Below are 15,184 nucleotides of genomic sequence, written 5' to 3' on the forward strand. Positions count from 1 at the left end.
AGCCATATAAACCCCAAAGGTTAAGGCGGTCCCGATCTGTGTCTCTTTGAATGGCTGAACAGTTCCTCAGTGCTACGCATGCGCTTGACAGTCTGGGTGAGAGCCCCCTGCTCGCCATCCTTACTCATGACACTAAAATTATACTTACACAATTTTTCTATCTATCCGTAACCTTCTATCCTTACTTCCATGACATTCATAAGCTTCATGTGGAGCCTTTTAAACTTCTCACCTATGTCTTTTAGAGGATATCAACTCTACCTAACGATTTCCACTATCTTCCTGTTCCTCTTCCTTCATGTATTTGTTTTGCATTTGGATCCTCATTCGTTCTCTTGATATGACCAAACCATCTCAGCATACTTTTTCATACTGGTCATTCATTTTTGTATTCAAACTACATTCATCTAGTACCCATTCATTCTTGAACCTATCTCTTCTATTACCACACCCCTAAGTACAACATTCCTATTGCATTCAACTTTTATGTTTTATGTATCCAACTTTTACTTCTATATAACAAAGAGAGTATTCTTATTCACAGCCATTTTAGTTTCTTTAGGAAACAGTAATTTCTCATTTTCCCCATCTTTATTAAACATTTTACCAATATCAACAAATTACCTACTTGCCCTAGTTTTTCATCATGTATGTATAACTTGTAATTATTCACTCCATTTTCCCTGTCAAACATAATTGCCTTGGTTTTGGATATATGAATTTTCAGACCCATACTCTTGTTTCATTATACTATCTAATATTTGCTGCAAATCATTCAGGTTCTCAGCCCACAACTTGGAGTCATCTGCATATAAAGCACATGTCCATTCATGTTCCCTACTGATGCATCTCTAATATGATCAGAAGCATTCTTCATGCACTTATCCATGAACACTGTAGAGGGCATCACAGATTGTTGATTGTCATTGTCAGTCATTGCTCAGTGTTGAACCATTTGCTAAGCATTTCATTTAAGCTTAATCATATACTGTTCTTTCTGTATTCAATAACCAGTCTTCCACTCCACATATGCACATAACTTTCAATAATGGAAGCCTATTCACTTTATCATATGTGTTACCTAAATCAACAAACACATTTTTATCACATTAATAAATTTCTCAATGATATGCATTAATAACCAAAATAAGGGGTTAGCCTTGGAAAGATCCCTTCTAGTGAAAATAGAGTTGTGGGCTGAAAGGACCACCTGTCTAACTTGTTATCAGACAGTTCTCTTAATCTCAAGCCTTATTTTTTTTTAAATAATACACCAGGAATTTTTTTCAAACTATTGTCTTTCACATCTTATAAATGTCACATCTTATTGGATTTTATCTCCAATAGTTTTTTGCCATTCTTACTGCTGAAGAATGGCACAAGGGATAGTCTTCTTGTTGAAATGCTCAGAGAAGAGGTAGGAGGAAGAAGGTAATTGCTTTCTTCCTTCAGCTGAAATGGCCATGAAGAAAAAAATGCAAGCAACATTGTAAAAAAGCTCTGCATCAAGAAGATACTGGGTGGATATGAATTCATTTAAGAGCAACTTAAATTGTTGAAAATAACGTAATTGGTGTTTGTAAGGGAGATATTCCCATTATGCCTCAAAGACTGTGAAATCCTATGTTGCTTGAAATAAGCAAAGTTGTAACACTTATGACCTTTTAATTTTTAAAAAAGAGGCAAACACAAATATACACCTCTCTCCCTAGATCACCTAAATATGTACAATTCACTTAAGTCTCTTTGAAAGCTAGTTCCAAACCCTGTTTTTTCCACTCTTCTTAGTAAAATCATTACATTGATGTTGCCAACACATACGTACGGTAATTCAATTATTCTACTAAGCTGATATGTTGTGTTTACAAAGGTTATTTATCAGATATGTGCATAATTGTGTTTCTTTTTCACAATACCGTTTCTCTATGTAAAGTTCTGAGAATGATCTTCTGGTAATATACGCATATGTATATGCATTTCTTTCCTACAAGGGCTATCAGCTCTGAAGTAACCACAATTAAAGTACAGTATATTTATAGGTTTGGGGTTTTTTTCCTGGAAGCACTGAATCCTGGCTGCAATTGATTCTTTCAGGAATTATTATGTTCTGAAGTTCACTTGACATGATGTGCTAGCATGGCTAACAACCCTTAAGGTCATTTAACAACAGATTTCCTTACCCATTAAAAAGGTTAATTTTACACCTTTAAAAATTCAAAGCACTCAAGAAATGTTACATTAGTACTTACCAATGGTGTCCATGGACCATCAATGCTAATTCTTAGAGTAGCAATAATCAAAAGGGGGATCACTTTGACCTGCATTTGACTTCCAGGTGTTTCATTTGCCGCTGCTGAAGGAAGCAGCTCTGTGGGAAGGACTGTGGCATCATTTATAGCAACTGAATTAACATGGGAACTGCTTAACATTTAATACTGCATTCCTTCTTGAAATTCTTCTCTGAATTTGGCCATAGGTTTTCACAGATATGGAAATATTTATTTATCAAATTTGTCACCACCCATCTCCTCCCACCAGACGGACTCTGGGCAGTTTACAACAAAATAATCACAAGGATAATAAATATATAAAAAATAGTGCATTTTTAGGGTTAAAATTACCCATCACTAATAAATATAAATAAGAGTAAAATCCAGATGACTGTGATCTTGTTCAGTCTTTACATGGAAGGGGTCCTTCAAGGCACTAGCCAACCCCAAACATGACTATTCTCCTCCCCACCCCAGGCCAGGTGGCAGAGCCAGGTCTTCAAGTTCCTCTGGAAGGCCAGGAGCGATGGGGCTAACCTTACCTCCGGGTGCAAGATGTTCCAGAGGGTGGGTGCTACTGCAGAGAAGGCCCGACTCCTGGACCCCATCAGGTGAAATTCTCTTACCGATGGGGTCCACAGCATGCCCTCTCTACTACCATTACTATGGGAATTAGACAGACTTCAAATTCAGTTCACTGATTCACAGTGGAACACATGGCAGCCAGGAACCGGCATACAGGTAGTTCTCGTTCAGTGACCACAACTGGGACCACAAACAGCCAGATGTATTCCCACTGTGTGCCTGCTTACTCTCTTGTAATCCCTTCCTTTCCAATCTCTCTGCTCTGCAGGGTGGGCAAGAGGGAGAAACAACCTTTCTAGCCCAAAAATATTCTTAGGTCTCCTTTCATTGGCTGTGAAATCATGTTCACATGTTTGTCCTCAGATATTTAATAATATTCAAGTCTGAGGACTGTGAAACCCATTCCAAAGCCTTTATCCTTTTTTTACTGTAGTACCTCATGGTTATTTAGAGCATAGTCTTACTGAAATATCTAAACTTCTTTCACTTTCAATTTCTTCACTATGAGACAGCTTAGAATATTTTGGTATTTTGTTGAATCCATTTTTCCATCTACACAATAGTTCCTGTGCCACTTGCTGCCACAAACCCCAAAAGTGTAATAAAGCCACCCCCAAGCTTAATGGTTGGCAAGGTGTTCTTTTCTTCAAATGCTTCACCCTTTTTTCTCCAAATATATTTTGTGTGGACTGGGCCCAAACAGTTCATTTTTTTTATTCAGTCAAAACACTTCGCTCTCAAACATTTTGGATTTACTAAGGCTTTATTTTCCATACTTTAGACAATAAACTTTGGGATTATGTTTGTGGTAAGATTTTCTTCTGGCAACTCTGACAGTATAGAGGAGTAAGCAGCGAACCTTGAAGAAGTAATGCAACATGCTTAAGTAAACATTACTTTAGCTCAGGAAGGGAAGAGGAGGTGAGAAAGAAACTCAAGATAACCCTGCACTGATTTTCTTTGGTATAAGAGGGACAGAGGGAAATTCTGTCAGACTTCCAAGATTCTGTCATTAGACCTTACAACAATAACAGTTCTAGTAGTCCTTGTGGTGTCTGTTTCCTGACCTGGCCTACCTGAAAGGGCTGCCCCCCATGCAGATCACTTTTATATAAACAATGCTTATAAAACGATCTGAGGACAACTCTCCTGTGTCAGCTAAACTTTTCAGTAGTGGTCTGTGAATTCTGTACCTCAGATCCGACAAATGTGGGGGCAGTGCAAGCAGAGATTTTTCTTGGCCTTCCAGTTCTTCTCTTGACTTCCACAGGCCAGTGTAATTTTTATTTCTTAGCAATGTTTATCACAGTTGAAATTGCTAGCTGAAAATATTTAAAAACCTTTCCCTGGTTTCTAAGAGTGCATTATCTTCATTTTCAAATGTCCAGACAGCCATTTAAAGGAGCCCAAAGTTATTGAAAGTAGAAAGAACCACAATACCAACTGACGAAGCTGGGAAAGTCAATGTATTTGTTCATTTGTGCCTTCGCCTGGCTAACTGTAGGTCTCAACAAGTCATTTATTTATTAAACAAATTTATATGGCTGCCCAACTCACACACAGTGACTCCAGGTGGCTTACAAAATTAAAATCCACAGTATAAAAACCCATCAACTCCCTGTTACCTTTTGGGGCCTTACTAACAATTTTAAACTAAAAAAAAAGTAGCACTGAATCAGCTCAGTGTCCAAGCTTTAGCACCTGCCGTATTCACTATTTTATTATTTTGAAATAAACTGCATATAAATATAAATTTAAATTTGCATCAAGATTTCATGTTTAACTTTCTACCAGGGGGGTGCTTCCGCAAGTGATTGTGTATTTGCCCCTTTCATAGATATAGTTATGAATTCCTGAAGAATTTTACTATGTGGATGAAAAATATGAACAGTTCAGTAAGAGAATTACTGGTTCAAGCCATTACTACTAATGTTAATATGTGATAAGAGCAAGGGATAATTATCTAGGCTTGAACTTTTTACTGCACTCACGAGTATATTTTATATAGAGTATAATTCAATGAAAAAATTGCAAATAACATATCAATGAAGATTCTGTTATAAATTCTATACTCTTTCCAGCCATCTAATATATCTTTCACTATTTCATTAGTTTCCATGCAAAATGCATGAGATACCTTGTATGCAGGGAATGTAGTTATTCTGTACTTAATTTCCTTTTGATTTTCATGGAAAATGTCTAGACCATATAAGGTTTCAGGAATATGAAGCCCTCATTTAGGCTTAAATGAATTGTCATTACCCACTAAAAACACATGTCAACAATTCTGACACTGATATAAACTACCAGAAAATAAAGGACAGCAGGAATGTACTATCAGATATGTGAGTCTCTCTGACTATTAAGAGATAGTCTTTCGCTTTCATAGAATCATAGAGTTGGAATGAACCTTAACGGTTATCTGGGTAACTCATTGCTCAGTGTAGGATCTACTACAGTAACTCTGACAATTGACTATCCAGCCTGTTTGAAGACCTTCAACTAAAGAGAACTCACTTTAGCTCTTAGTTCTTGTGGCAACTTGTTCCACTGGCTGACATCTCATATAATCAGGAAGTTCCTCCTTATACATAGCCTGAACTTAAAATTTCCTTCCTTGAAGTTATAACCACTTCCTTTTCTATATAACACCTTTCAGATATTTGAAGACTACAATCATCTCCTGTCAGTCATCTTGTTTGTATGATAAACATCCTTTAATCATTCCTTTCAATACATCATACCTACCAAATTGATTTCTTTTTCCATTGAAGAGAAGTCATTATTAGCTGGATTCTTTGGTGCAGAGGATTCTGATTTCTTTAATGATTCTTTGGCATCTAATTGAACCCCAGCTGTGGTGGGGCTTGGCTTCTGAGCTGATGCTACTGGTTTAAGTGCTGAAGATAATGGGTTGGTATGGTCCTCGTCTTCCCCAAGCTCATATGGATACAATGTTGGATTAGTTTTCACATAATATCCATGGTAATGATCATGCAACTCTCCATTCTCTTTGCTCTTGGGATTGTTACGGGGTGACAACTTTTGATGGTGTTTGGCCATCATTTCCTCTTTCACAGCAGGTGCTTTAGAAAAAACAGGTTTGTGGACTACTGATACAATGTTTTCACTTATTACATTCTTTTTTTCTTGAATAAGTCTGTCTTCTGAGGTGGAATTCTGTTTTCTTCCTTGTTCTGCAGGAGAAGGCTTAGTAGAGGGGGCTGAGCTATGCTTTTGGCTTTCTTCTGGAGACCCAGGAGGTGTAGTGCCCTTTCGGTAGAAATGAGGAGATTCTTTTGGTGTAGGAGGTTTTTCCTGAGCTTTTTTATCAGGTATTTCCTTAATTTCCCCTCCTTCTTGAAATCGCTGCTTAATATAATCTGGACCTGGAATTAAAAACAAACCAACAATAACTTGAGTGAAGTATTAAATTACTGAAACAACAGGAAGGAGATTCATTCGATTTCTCACTGGAAATCCTTATTGTTTTTGTCCATGTCACAAAAAGCAAAGATATTCATAATGCCCATAATAAAAATGCAAAAATCCATAATGGGAGCAATAGCCTAGTAATATTTTGGAATTGGTATTTTTGGTTTCTGTTTTGTAATTATGAATTATTTTCCTGAAAATTAAAGATTTCCACATTTTCTTACTATGTAAGAAAGACTTGGTTATAAGTATTTTTACATTTGTGTCTTTCTTTCAGTAAAGACTATTACTGATAGTCAAACACACTTCAAACTTTATTGTTTTCCTGATCTGTGACCTTGTCAGTAACATATACAGTATTGGGAATTTTTATATCAGAACTTCTATTCTGAACTCAAATAACTGCCACTACATTTCCATGTGAGTATTCACAGCGGTACCATTTTAACAAGTAAATCCATGTACATCAGTTATTATATCAGAAATAAAAGTTAACTTTAAAAATAGTTAAAAACTGAACAACGTTGAATCGGAATTGTTGGGAATAATATTATCAGTGTAACTTCTGCAAGGCAATGAAGACTGCAAGATCAGTTTTCCAAAGCAGCTTCCAGAATGAAATCTAACTTATACCATGACTATTACTCTCAGTACCTTTCACCTTGTCTCCATCTTTCCAGTACTGCAATTGCCAATATCCAGTGCAGACATATGCAAAGAAGGGACTATCACTTTGCTTCTCCATGACGTTCTGCTTTTCCATACACAGCCTAAAATAGCATTAGCACTTTTGCAATTGTATCACGTTTCAATTCCATGGGCCGAACCTGCAGTGTTTGGCAGTTAACTCTGATGGATGTAGGATCAGGTTTCTCATCTAATGTGCTGACTCCTATCACCTCTAAGTTAGTTTCACAGCATTAATTTTGATTAATTCAAGCGTCTTCCTTTCATTCAATTACTATTTCTATTTTCTTTTTTGCTATTATTAAAAGCATTACCATGCCCAATCTCGCCTAGGTTTGTATAATAAAAGCAATAATAAAAGGTGATTATTTTTTTTTGGTAGTACTAACAACACGTCTCTGTGCTTTTTGGAGTGTTTGTCCATTTCACTGGCATTCGATCAAATAACATTAAAATTCACTTGTAATTAAATCCTTTGCTATGCATTTCTGCTATGGTATGTATATATTTATATACCCACCCACCCACCCACACATACATACACACCCACACACCCCTAAGTGTGTGGCTAGCTAAGCAGCACTTCCTTTAAAACTTACACAAAGTTCATGTCTTTATGTAAATAATTAGTGCTGTCCTGTTTATCCAGTTTATACGTCCTCCTCTGCATATATACTACGCACTGCACATAAAAATAACTACAAAGTAGGGATTGTCCTATAAAACGTCTGGACAAAGACTGGACAAAAGTTTGTTCTAATAGTGCACAGATACCATGTAACTCTAACACTAGCCTGAACCTTAAAGAATGGTGAATGGAGCATATCCCTAGGTCTATGGCAGTTGCAATATTTTTGGCATGATGGGGCATCGGAAGATGGAGTTCTAATCTGTGATGTGATCTTTGAACTAGGAACCATGAGCAAATCTGAAAGCGAGTCCCAGGCCTGAGGACGGACCAGCTCTGTAGCAGAGGTCTATTGATATCTCTTAAGAGACTATCACATGTACTCTAGAAGATGCAAGATCGTCCCCAAGAAACTTTTAGCACATGGTCGGAGCACTGGAAGAACATGGAGGTACAGTAGCCTTTAAATCTGCAAATCTAAAAGCTTGTTTTCCAAGAATGGCTTGTAAATAGTATGAATGACTATGGCATTCCTGATTAGTAAACACTTGTCTGGGCTCTCCCAAGGGATTGTGCCTATGTGAGAATGAAAGTTTGCTTTCACAACACTAGCACTTATGAAATTAGCCTTTAACATCATAAAGGTAAAGGCAGAATGCTTGTCTACAAGAAAAGTAAAAGGTAAAACGAAACAGATAAAGGACTCTAAGGGGTTAGAAAATGAATATGCTATTGCTGGGCACTCTGAAGAAAGCATGTATATAAACCCAGCCCTATTAATACTCGAAAAAAAGACTAGTGTCTGTTCCTAAGTCAGCTCTATAACAGTGGTAGACAGCCTGCTCTATAAAATAAAAGGTTTCCCATAACTTCTTTATCACCATTTTCTCTATGTAGGCTAACATAGCTAGAAGCTTCTTCTGCAAATATAGATCCTGAGGACAAGATGAAGTGCCTCACTAAATAAGATATTTTTGTGATTCCTTATTTGTGGTAAAAGACATTTTTCTTTTCTAAAGCCAGGATAGTATTGTGGTTAAAGACTTGGACTAGGGAGAACAAGGTTTAAATCCCTAGTCAGTTACTGAGATAAATGGGTGAGGATAAAGTTATGGAGGACTACATACATGTGACCTTCAGGGGAAATATAACCCTCCAAATTATCCTAACTTATCTAAGGGTACATACAGCCTTTTCAAATATATACTGTAATACAGACAAAGCCAGGTAGGTGGTAATACTTAGCTAACCTTGGCTTAACTCAAAAAGCTATGCAGGTTTAAACCCCACATGGTATTTGGATGGGAGCCTGTGAGGAAACTCCAGGGCTGTAAGTTACTGTAGAGCTGGGAAGCTGAAAAACATCCCAAGGGAATGCAATGGGAAAGAGGAACTACACAGGCATGTCTATGAAATCAATGGAGTCAAGCATGACTTGAAAGGGATGTTACTAATATACTTTCATATTCCTAAAATAAATAAATAAAATCCCAGTCTTTCCATCCAGGGCTGAAGAGACTACATGAAATTCCTTCTGGGGTATTATTTAAATAGCTCTGAAAATATTGGGGAAAAGCAAGATACAAATCTTTCATAATGACCCATCAGATACGCTCTTGGGAACTTTTGTACTGTATTTCAATGTACTTAAGTAAATTAATGAGGAAATCTGTAATCACTAAAGATGTTAATGTGATTCTGAATTATACACCTAAGCTCTGGAATCTGTCTATAAGGAATTATGGTTGTACCTGCGAGGTTAGCAAAAAGAAATTGGAAAATTGATATTATTACAGACATTAAGGATTTTTGGAAAGGAAAACTTATCTATGCTGGAAAAGACAATATTTTTAACTAATATAAGTATGAAACAATATGTTCTTTGGCATAGATTTTATGATATTTTACAATAATAAAGTGGTATTAATAATAATTAATAATTAATTTTATATGTCACCTGGCTTCCAGCGACTCTGGCTGGTTTACATTTAAGAGCAAAAAAAAAAAATCAAACATCAACAAACAAAACAAAACCACAAAAACCAAAAACAACACAAGAAAAAACCCCAACAACAATGGCAAAGAAAACAAACCTGGAGAGGAACAAAAATGAATAAAGGGGCATCATTCGCCTGTTTTTATTTTTTGCATTCTATTTTATTTGTATTTGATTAAAATATACCATTATAATATTTATTTTTTGCAAACCAGTGACTATTTATAAGTTTAACATACTGTATGTGTTAGATCTTTACTATTGCAATATGTCAAATTCTGTTTTAAGGGATTTTAAGAGGTATGTTTCCTTTTCTTTTTCTTTCTTGATTTGGTTCTCTGCTATTGGAATTTATTACCATTTATAGGCAAAATGTACATGCACATAACTATAAGCAAAAATAAGGAAGTTAAGTTTGCTCATTTTAGTTATACATTTTTTTTTCTGTTGTGGCACATTTAGCTGAAGTTCTCTGAGTATTTTGCAAAAATGTATATCGCAAATGATGCCTAATCATTCTGAAAGTGGCAAGAGGTGTAAATGGTTTTATCTGTAAAGGGTTTCCTTAGAGTAACTAATGTAGGAGAAGGCTCACAAATTCAGCTTTAGCAAAGGATATGGTATATTTGCTTCAAGAGATAACTGAATTCTGCACTTAAATTTTAAAAGAAGTTTTAATACTAAACAGTATTTTACAAAGCTTCAGGAAAGGATCGTTACTTTGTCATGGTGCTGGAGCTTGAGCACTTCAATGATGCCATGAGCTAAACTGTGAAGGGCCACCCAAGACCAGAAGGTCATGACAGAGAGGTCAGACTAAATGCGATCCCTGGGGAAGGTAATGGCAACCCACCGCACTATTCTTGCCGTGAAAACTAAATGGATCAGTACAACCAGAGATATGTCGGTATACCATCGGAAGATGAGACTCCCAGGTCGGCAGATGGGCAAAATGCTACTGGGGAGGAACAGAGGATGAGTTCAACTAGCCCCAGACGTGATGACGCAGCTAGCTCAAAGCAGAAAGGACGGCTAGCGGCCGACGGTGCTGGTGGTGAACGGCGAATCCGATGTTCTAAGGATCAACACACCATTGGAACCTGGAATGTAAGATCTATGAGCCAGGGCAAATTGGATGTGGTTATTGGTGAGATGTCAAGATTAAAGATAGACATTTTGGGCATCAGTGAACTGGAATGGACTGGAATGGGCCACTTCACATCAAATGACCACCAGATCTACTACTGTGGACAAGAGGACCACAGAAGAAATGGAGTAGCCTTCATAATTAATAGTAAAGTGGCTAAAGCAGTGCTTGGATACAATCCAAAAAACGACAGAATGATCTCAATTCGAATTCAGGGCAAGCCATCTAACATCACAGTGATCCAAATATACGCCCCAACCACAGATGCTGAAGAAGCTGAGGTAGAGCAGTTCTATGAGGATCTGCAGCACCTACTGGACAACACGCCTAAAAGAGATGTTATTTTCATCATGGGAGACTGGAATGCTAAGGTGGGCAGTCAAATGACACCTGGAATTACAGGTAATTCTCCATGGCCTGGGAGAACAAAATGAAGCAGGACATAGGCTGATAGAATTTTGCCAAGACAACTCACTCTGCATAACAAACACTCTCTTCCAACAACCTAAGAGACGGCTTTGTACATGGACTTCCCCAGATGGACAACAACGAAATCAGATTGACTACATCCTTTGCGGCCAAAGGTGGCGGACATCTATACAGTTGGTAAAAACAAGACCTGGAGGTGACTGTAGTTCAGATCACGAACTTCTTCTTGCACAATTTAGGATCAGATCCTGCAAGGTAGACTTCAGCAATTCATGGAGCGAGAATTACCAGATGTACAAGCTGGGTTTAGAAAAGGCAGAGGAACTAGGGACCAAATTGCCAATATCTGCTGGATAATGGAAAAAGCCAGAGAGTTTCAGAAAAACATCTATTTCTGTTTTATTGACTATTCTAAAGCCTTTGATTGTGTGGACCATAACAAATTGTGGCAAGTTCTTAGTGGTATGGGGATACCAAGTCATCTTGTATTCCTCCTGAAGAATCTGTATAACGACCAAGTAGCAACAGTAAGAACAGACCACGGAACAACGGACTGGTTTAAGTTTGGGAAAGGAGTACGGCAGGGTTGTATACACTCACCCTACCTATTCAACTTGTATGCAGAACACATCATGCAACATGCTGGGCCTGAGGAATCCAAGGCTGGAGTTAAAATCGCTGAAAGAAACATTAACAATCTCAGATATGCAGATGATACCCCTTTGATGGCTGAAAGCGAAGTGGAACTGAGGAGCCTTATGATGAAGATGAAAGAAGAAAGTGCAAAAGCTGGCTTGCAGCTAAACCTTAAAAAAACCAAGATTATGGCAACCAGCTTGGTAGATAACTGGCAAATAGAGGGAGAAAATGTAGAAAGATTACTGCAGATGCTGACTGCAGTCAGGAAATCAGAAGACGCTTAATCCTTGGGAGAAGAGCAATGACAAATCTCAATAAAATAGTTAAGAGCAGAGACATCACACTGACAACAAAGGCCCGCATAGTTAAGGCAATGGTATTCCCAGTAGTAACATATGGCTGCGAGAGCTGGACCATAAGGAAGGCTGAGAGAAGGAAGATAGATGCTTTGGAACTGTGGTGTTGGAGAAAATCCTGAGAGTGCCTTGGACTGCAAGAAGATCAAACCAGTCCATCCTCCAGGAAATCAAGCCAGACTGCTCACTTGAGGGAATGATATTAAAGGCAAAACTGAAATACTTTGGCCACATAATGAGAAGACAGGACACCCTGGAGAAGATGCTGATGCTAGGGAAAGTGGAAGGCAAAACGAAGAGGGGCCGACCAAGGGCAAGATGGATAGATGATATTCTAGAGGTGACAGACTCGTCCCTGGGGGAGGTGACGACCGACAGGAAGCTCTGGCGTGGACTGGTCCATGAAGTCACGAAGAGTCGGAAGCGACTGAACGAATAAACAACAACATTTTACAAAGACTATCAATCTTGCAGAGCATACAACAGTTTTTCCCAACCCAATGTCACATCACAGATTAGAACTCCATCTTCTTATGGATGATGGATATTTAGCTGGACAGATCAGAAAGGCATCAGGTTGGAGAAAGCTGATGCTCAGACTTCAGTTCAGAGGCAGACCAGTGCTGCATTAAAGAGGGGAAGAATGACTCTTAGATAATGCAGAATTGAGGACAGCTATGCAATCTCTTACTGGAATTTTTTTCTCCAGAAAGTTCTAGACTTTATTGACCACTTTTTTGATTTTTAAGAAATCAGTCTTGTAGATTTATCCTATGAATGGCCATTAAAGGTCAGATAGCTGGTTTTACACATTTAGCCCTTTTCTACTTGAAGAGTGTAAAATTACATTTTCCCAGAATATTGACTTTCAGGACAATTTGACCCAGGAAGAGGGTGTTGCTTAGCTACAGTTAGGAAATGTAGGGAACTGCCAGGGCTCAGAAAAGGAACCACCAGACCTTAGTAATATATGATGTGCACTCAAAGCTGCTGGTTAGAGGGTGAACATAGGGTGAGCTGAAACTTCTGTGGGAATCCCATGTTCTCCTCTGATATAGGAAAAAAAATAAATAAAAGCTTTCACAATTTTTATTCGTTTGAGTCACTGTCTCCTTGAAGATTCAAGATTGCAGTTTAGGTAGCTCTTGGATTCAGGATACCTTGATTTGATTGGTGGCCAGGATTACATCTGCATAGGTATGGCCAGTGCATTAGCAGTACACTAAAATCATATGTGCTTTCTCTCACAAATAAGTTGTAAGTGCACAGAAGATGTGGAAGTTACCATAACTTTCTGTAACACAAGGCTGACATTAGATGTCTTGCCCTCTTCTCCAGTACATGCACTCTTACAAGACAATAATACACTATCCCAAAGCTGTTCATCCATGAATTTTTAAAAGCAATATAATGCATTATATTATGTAAATATAACAAAGATTCCTTCTGTCACCTGGTTGATAGAAACCTGGAGAAAGTTCTCTGGCAACTGCTCTGGCAATGTCACATTCCTGATGAGCAGATTGAGCGGCTTGATCTGCAGCATCTGCTTTAGCTCTTGCATGTGCAGTCCTGTACGGGACATAGAAAGGTTTATGAACAAGTGTCCTGGCACATAAATATCTTACTTCTGGAAAAAAATATTATATATCTGTATTAGGCAATCCAATAAATGCTACTGGTGTTAAATAATTTTGAAACTGCAATACAATATTATGTCGACATATTTGTACTATTTTATATAACAGAATATATAGTTATACCAAAATGATCTGATGTCTGAAGAATTTCCACATAAGTAAAGTTAATATTGTAAAGATAGGGTACCTATGACCCTCCAGATGTGGTTGAATGACAACTTTCAGTCTCAATATAACCAAAGATGAGGGTTGCTGGGAAATGTACTTTAGTAACTTTTGGAGGACCACAGGCTCCATACCTTTGGAGTTTTTAATTCTGAAAAAAAAATGAATGCAAGGGGGAAATGACAGAAGTTTAGAAACTTGTATTAGTATGCAGTCAACACAGCACTGCTCCTCTGAAAACAGAACAACCAGAGTGGTCAGAGATTCAGGCAGAAAAAAGTATATATTCAGAGAAGCATTTACCACCACCCAAACTCAGCCTCCTGGCATGTCCCTGAAGGCTTTCAACAACCATGAAGGGCAGGGTTCTAAACTACAAGTTAGCAGAGAACGTTGTCCATTTCTTCAGGATCAACAGATTCAGACTCATCCTTGATAACTGCAAGATGTGGCCTCCATCATCTTGCTAGGTCCTGCTCAGCTGGTATCCAACCCTGAGCAATTTTATTGCCTAGATGTCCTGAAAACACTTCACATGGCCCAACAAATGCTCTTCTGGTCCATCTCTATATAGCAGTTAAAAGAAAAGTAAGTAAGGGAGAGTCTTCAAGTTCTACTTATACGTCAGTTTCCTGGAAGCATGAAATTGCATTATACAATGGACTAAATAGCAAGCCCTGAAAATTAAAAAGTAACATTTTGCAGATTAAAAATTTACAGCAATGTTGTTTTTATAACACTTGGGGGAATGTCAAGCTTTCATTGATGACTGGTTTCCTGCAGAGGGGAGGACCTTTTAAAGTACCACTTCTGCACTGATGCCGAGCAGCAATTCATAGGCCACAACACGAGCGTAGGTGTTCTTCTAAAGACAGTAGCTGCCTGGGTGTGAGTTGATATAACTTGAAACTTTCTCATAGCAATTTTGTCTCAAGATGTTCAGGGCTTTATATACTAATCCCCATATATTGTTGAAACTATGGTTGAGTCTGTCCCTGTGTTGTGAGATTGAGGAGTTCTCATCGTGTCTTCTGACTGCTAGTTGGTGTTCATGGATGCTCTCTGCTAGTCTTCTGCCTGTCTGTCCTACATAGTGGCTGTTGCATAGTCCTTGCATTGTATGTTGTAGATGACTCCTGTTTTTTCTTCTTGGGCTACGGGGTCTTTTGGTTTACTTAAGATGTTTTGGATATTTGGGAAAGTGTGA

At 38.0% G+C, this 15,184-nt stretch overlaps 1 protein-coding gene across 2 annotated transcripts in view; it reads right to left on the minus strand.

Moving 5' to 3' along the window:
• Positions 1 to 15,184, minus strand: part of JPH1 (junctophilin 1) — a 64,460-nt gene that overhangs the window by 5,538 nt on the left and 43,738 nt on the right. For both annotated transcript variants that reach the window (XM_063299399.1, XM_063299398.1), the window contains exons 3-4: positions 13,626 to 13,744; positions 5,604 to 6,244 (exon numbers count right to left, since the gene is read on the minus strand). In XM_063299399.1, the coding sequence (XP_063155469.1) occupies positions 5,604 to 6,244; positions 13,626 to 13,744 (760 nt within the window). The remainder of the gene's footprint in view (positions 1 to 5,603; positions 6,245 to 13,625; positions 13,745 to 15,184) is intronic.

This window comes from Candoia aspera, chromosome 3, assembly GCF_035149785.1.
Source record: "Candoia aspera isolate rCanAsp1 chromosome 3, rCanAsp1.hap2, whole genome shotgun sequence".
NCBI lineage: Eukaryota > Metazoa > Chordata > Lepidosauria > Squamata > Boidae > Candoia > Candoia aspera.